Source organism: Myotis davidii, unplaced genomic scaffold, assembly GCF_000327345.1.
Source record: "Myotis davidii unplaced genomic scaffold, ASM32734v1 scaffold543, whole genome shotgun sequence".
Classification (NCBI taxonomy): Eukaryota; Metazoa; Chordata; class Mammalia; order Chiroptera; family Vespertilionidae; genus Myotis; species Myotis davidii.
In genome coordinates this window covers 149,327-155,129 of record NW_006294117.1, presented here as the reverse complement: position 1 = coordinate 155,129, position 5,803 = coordinate 149,327, and the positions used below count along the sequence as shown (strand labels likewise).

Sequence of the window (5,803 nt, the reverse complement as noted above, 5' to 3'; positions counted from 1 at the left end):
CGGGGCGCAGCGTGGCCCTGCACGAGCTCGCGTGCGCTGTGCCCACCGCTCCCACCTCTTTCCTTCCTTTTTTTGCTTTTGGCTGCGCCCAGCGTTCGGGCCGCGGGATACGAGGTGAGCGGGAGTCAGCGAGCGGAAATGTCCACAAGCCAGAGGGAAGCCCCGAGGAGGGTCTGGAGGTGTGCGTGGGTCTGTTCTGTGGTTGCTGGTTTACGGTTGCTAATATGACTGTGTGGTCGAGGGCGTGCTTTGTGTCAGCGGGAGGTCTGGCTCCGCGCATCTGAGAATGGGGCTGCCGGTTCCTGCTTTCCTGCTTCTGTGGGTCAGTTTGCCTGGACTTTGCATGCATTGAACCGTGTGATTGGGCGTGTGCGTGTGGGGGTTGGGGGGCGGATGCTGGTTGAGAACTGGAGCTCGCGGCGGCCGGCCTGGAGTTCCAGCCTGGCTCTTGCACTTCCTGGCTGCGGGACTGTCATCACTACACTTCTCTGATCTCAGTGCTCTCATCTGCAAACTGGAGATAATAGTGTCCCTGTCCCGCAAGGTGGCTGCTTGGTATTTGTAAATGCTTAATAAATATTAGCTACTACTATTATTTTCCCAGGGTGTGAATGAGAGCTGCCCTGAGGAGTGTGCCACTAGGGAGTTGTATCTGTCAGCGCAACTGTGTGTGTGTCCTCCCTGGAAGTGCCTGTCCCGACCTCTCTGAGTTACTCACCTCTAGATCAAGACTTACCTTGTGCCCCCCACCCCTACTCCCACCCCAACCTGCCTCCTAACTTTGGGGAGACAAGATGTGTGAGTGTGCATTTGGGGTCCCTGTGCAGACATGCCCCACGGTGAAGCCGAACATGCTCAATGTGCACCTGCTGGCCCATACACACGATGATGTGGGCTGGCTCAAGACCGTGGACCAGTACTTTTACGGCAGTGAGTAGAGGGTGGGGACTGACGCTTGGGTCTCCCCTGATCCCTCCGAGCTCTTCAAATCCTCTGTGGGCCCTGGATATTAGGGTGGGGGCAATGCCCAGCTTGGGGTCCTGTGTCTAGGAATGTCCCCTTTGGCTTGCTGGTCCCTGATTGCTTGACCCCTGTGTCCACAGTCCACAATAGAATCCAACATGCAGGTGTTCAGTACATCCTGGACTCTGTCATCTCTTCCCTGCTGGCGGACCCCACCCGTCGCTTCGTCTACGTGGAGATGGCCTTCTTCTCCCGTTGGTGGCATCAACAGACAAATGCAACACAGGATGTTGTGCGGGACCTGGTGCGCCAGGGTGAGCTGCCCCAAGGAAGTGAAAAGAGGAAGCTCAGCCTAGCTTCTGTTTTTGCCATCCTGCCTTCCGAGATTTTTATCACGCTATGTGCAGACTGACTGCGCATGTGATCTGCCTGCCTGGAATTTCCCTTTCTTTGTAGAACTCTTATTCATCCTGCAAGGCCCCATCTCCAATAGATCCTCTGGGAAGCCTGCCATGCAGGAGGCCCTCTGTTCCAGATCTGGCTATACTGGCCTGGGAGAGACCTCTCTCCTTCCAGGCCTGGGCATGCAGGCAGGTCTTCTCATCCCCTGCATTGCCAACCCCAGCCCCACTCCTGGCCCTGACAGCCTACCTGGATTTTGCCCCTTCTGGTACAGGGCGCCTGGAGTTTGCCAACGGTGGCTGGGTGATGAATGACGAGGCGGCCACCCACTACGGAGCCATCATAGACCAGATGACACTAGGGCTCCGCTTCCTTGAGGACACGTTTGGCAACGACGGGCGCCCCCGTGTGGCCTGGCACGTAGACCCCTTTGGCCATTCTCGGGAGCAGGCCTCACTGTTTGCGCAGGTACTTTCCCTGCCTCCCTTGGGCCTCCCCCTTCATTGCTTTGACTCCTCCTTCGGCCACTCAATCCCCGCCGTCCTTGGGACCTGTCCCTCTACCTTCTTGAGACCCTGCTGCTGGAGTCCCACTCCTTTTCCTCTCTGGCCTCGGCCTCTCTCCGCCCCAGCCCAGGCTGACCACCCCCCTCTAGCTGCCGACTCCCCCTCTCCTGGCCCCGCCCCATTTGCTAGGATCCTGGCTCCTCTCCAAGCCAGGTGGCAGGTGGAGGCCTGCCCTGTTTTGCTAGAGGCTTCTTGACCAGTGCCATGACCCCTTCCATCCTCAGCCTGCAGAATTGGGAATATATACACTTAAAAAAATATATATTTTTTTCTGTGCTCTGACCCACCCCTTTCATGCGGAGGGGGCCTGGAGGGTGGTGGTGAGAAGGCCTCACACTTAGTCATCCTGCCCTCCATTCCTGTCCTCATCCCCCACCACTCCCAGATGGGCTTTGACGGCTTCTTCTTCGGGCGCCTGGATTACCAAGATAAATTGGTGCGGAAGATGAAGCTTGAGATGGAGCAGGTGTGGCGGGGCAGTGCCAGCCTGAAGCCCCCCACCGCCGACCTCTTCACCAGTAAGGGGGTGGCTAGGTGGTGGCAGGGTCGCCTCCAAAGGCGTGGCTTTACACTCTGCTGTCATCATCTTGAAGTCTTTAATAATTTACCACTAAGAGCTCAGCACTTGGCGCTGGGCTCCTGCAAATTCTGAAGTCCGACTTGGGTGGGGCATTGCAGGCTGTGACTCCAGGGCAGGTCCAGGGCGCTGGGCTACCCCCTGAGTCTAGTGTGGCCACAGGTGTGCTCCCCAACAATTACAACCCACCGGAGAACCTGTGCTGGGACGTCGTGTGTGCTGACAAACCCATCGTGGACGACCGCCGCAGCCCTGAGTACAATGCCGAAGATCTGGTGGATTACTTCCTAAAGTTAGCCAAAGACCAGGTAATCCCAGTGTCCAGAACCCGGAAAACAGGGGTACATACTGCATCAGGTCCTTCTCCCAGCCCAGGGATTGATTCCCTAATACCTCCTCCTACCCTCAGAGGAAGGTGATAGTCTCTTCACCTCACCATGTCCTCCTTCTGGATTTGCTCCTGATTAGAAGCCTGTGGAGCCCTTCCCCTCCCGACACACTCACCATACTCATGACACAGCATGGCAGGCCCAAGAGAATCAACTCAACAACTTGTGGCTATTTTTATTCATGTTCCTATGTTCCCATGTGACATACTTCTGCACCCCCCTCTCCCCATGCTACTGTGCATTCACAATTGGCCACATATATACCAAGACACAGCTGTGCACGGGGGTGGCCAGGACACTCTGGCCTGAGGACACCCCCGCTCTGTCTGCAGGGCAAGTTCTACCGCACCAACCACACGGTGATGACCATGGGTTCGGACTTCCAATATGAGAATGCCAACATGTGGTTCAAGAACCTTGACAAGCTCATCCAGCTGGTCAATGCCCAGGTGAGTGTGTCCACCCTGTGTGCACATGCGTGCTTAGATCCCTGGGCCTTGGGTCAAGAGGAGTAGCGATGGGTGCTCTCTTAGTTTTCTTTTGCTCCTATAAGGAGCTAATCACCAGGAATGTAGTAGCTTCAAACAGAAATGTATTATCTTAGAGTTCTCCAGGTCAGAAGTTCAACACTGGTGTCATGGGGCTAAAGTCAGCATGTCAGCAGGGCTGCGTTCCTTCTGAAAGCTCTAGGCCAGTAGATCTCAGCCTTGGCTGCACATGAGAATCACCTGGGAATCTTTTTAAAATCCTGATTTCTGGGCCTCATCCTCTGGAAATTCTGTTTCTTTGTTATGGGTTGGGGCCACAACATTAGTAACAAAGACACAGAATTTCCGGAGGAGGAGGCCCAGAAATCAGGATTTTAAAAAGATACCCAGGTGATTCTCATGTGCAGCCAAGGTTGAGAACCACTGCTCTAGGGGAAAATTTCCTTGCCTTGCTCATCTTCTGGAGGCCGCCCATGTTCCTTGGCTCATGGCACCCTCCCTCCATCTTAAAGTCTGACCCCGCTTCCACTGCCACATCTCTTTCTCTCTTACTTCTTTCACTTCCCTCTTCCACTTTTAAAGACCCTTGTGATTACATTGGGGTCACCCAGATAATCTAGGATAATATCTGATTTTTTTAAAAAATATATTTTATTGATTTCCCACAGAGAGGAAGGGAGAGAGATAGAGAGTTAGAAACATCGATCAGCTGCCTCCTGCACATCTCCCGCTGGGGATGTGCCCGCAACCCAGGTACATGCCCCCGACCGGAATCGAACCTGGGACCCTTCAGTCCGCAGGCCGACGTTCTATCCACTGAGCCAAACCGGTTAGGGCAGAAATATATTATCTTATAGTTCTACAGGTCAGAAGTTCAACACTGGTCTCATAGGGCTAAAATCAACATGTCAGCAGGGGCTGCGTTCCTTCTTTTTTTAAAAAAATATATTTTATTGATTTTTTACAGAGAGGAAGGGAGAGGGATAGAGAGTTAGAAACATCGATGAGAGAGAAACACCGATCAGCTGCCTCCTGCACACTCTCTACTGGGTATGTGCCCGCAACCAAGGTACATGCCCTTGATCGGAATTGAACCTGGGACCCTTGAGTCCGCAGGCTGATGTTCTATCCACCGAGCCAAACCAGTTAGGGCTAGAAATAAAATATTTGTAGAAACTTTCATCCCTTCCCCCAGTCTCTTTCCATATTATCTTTCCAGACTTTGCTAAGCAACTTCCCCATTCCTGATTTCTAGGATTTTAATCAAGGCTCGACTACATTCTTCCTGATCATCCTCCTTGGTCCTTACCCCTATATACCAGAATCCAGGAAAGAATATAGAGGTGGAGTAAATTGATGTAGCAGGGCTGTATGTGGGAGTTCATGAAGGGATAAGCATAAATAAGTAATACTTGTATGGTGAGAGAGAGTGCAAATGGAGGTGGATGAGGCCTTGGTTCCTTCTCCCCTCTATAATTGATGAATAAACTTGTTATAAGGCCAGCATCAGTGCCATCTTAAGCATAAATTACTTGAAATGTGTCCTTGCTGGAGGACAAATGAAGAAAAGAGTTGCTCCCCCAAACCCACCCACATACCATCTCGATGCTTCAGACTGGCAGGTGGTAGCTTTTTGCCATGGCTGCGGGCGTAGTCCTGAAGATTCGGGGCGCTGGAGGAGCCACCCAGCACTGTGGTACTGAATAGCCCTGTGCACTGTGAGCCTGCAAGGCCGGGAGTGCATTAGTAGCCACGCAAAGCTGCAATTACCACACAGAAGTACACACAACGTCACATGACAACATCAAGATACACACACACACCCAGCCATTCAGAGCCACCATCTTGTGGCTACTACACACAGCCACAAACAGCTTTCACTACTTTCATAGCTATACTGAGCAAGCAAAGTAGGGATTCTCCTGAAGATCTACATGGCTGATACAAGGGATCACTACAATGCAGGGTTAGTGATATTAGGGGACTCAAAGCTACTGAAAGAGGTAGACTATGCTTTCCACATGGCTCTCAGGAATACAAAAAGAATAGGCAATCACTCTATATATCCCTAGATTTGATTCCGTGTTCCTTACTCTGGATATAAGGTTCAAAGAACCCAGATCTCTAATCCCTTATAGGTTAAAAGTAAAGAACTTCGATTGAAACTACAGACTAAGTTTTGAGCACTCAGCTCAAATCCCAAGTTCTCATAAGTTCCAATTTCTCCTAAGTTTTTCATCCAACATTCCCTCCCTTCTATCTCCGTTTAGGCCTTTTTACCTTTCCCAAGAAAGGAAGTATGAGATTCACTGAATTTTTAAAGCTGAAAAATTATCCAGTTCGACCTTCTCATTTTACAGATGAAAATACTGAGATTCAAAAGGGACCTCATTTGTTCAAGATCATACATTTTGTTAG

At 51.6% G+C, this 5,803-nt stretch overlaps 1 protein-coding gene across 1 annotated transcript in view; it reads left to right on the top strand.

Moving 5' to 3' along the window:
* Positions 1 to 6: 6 nt before the first annotated feature.
* MAN2B1 (mannosidase alpha class 2B member 1) overlaps positions 7 to 5,803 on the top strand; it is a gene marked incomplete at its 5' end in the record, with an annotated part of 34,231 nt that continues 28,434 nt past the window's right edge. The window contains 7 exons of the mRNA XM_006768221.2: positions 7 to 114; positions 828 to 930; positions 1,104 to 1,277; positions 1,640 to 1,833; positions 2,317 to 2,449; positions 2,671 to 2,816; positions 3,230 to 3,346. Coding sequence (XP_006768284.1) covers positions 7 to 114; positions 828 to 930; positions 1,104 to 1,277; positions 1,640 to 1,833; positions 2,317 to 2,449; positions 2,671 to 2,816; positions 3,230 to 3,346 — 975 coding nt within the window. The remainder of the gene's footprint in view (positions 115 to 827; positions 931 to 1,103; positions 1,278 to 1,639; positions 1,834 to 2,316; positions 2,450 to 2,670; positions 2,817 to 3,229; positions 3,347 to 5,803) is intronic.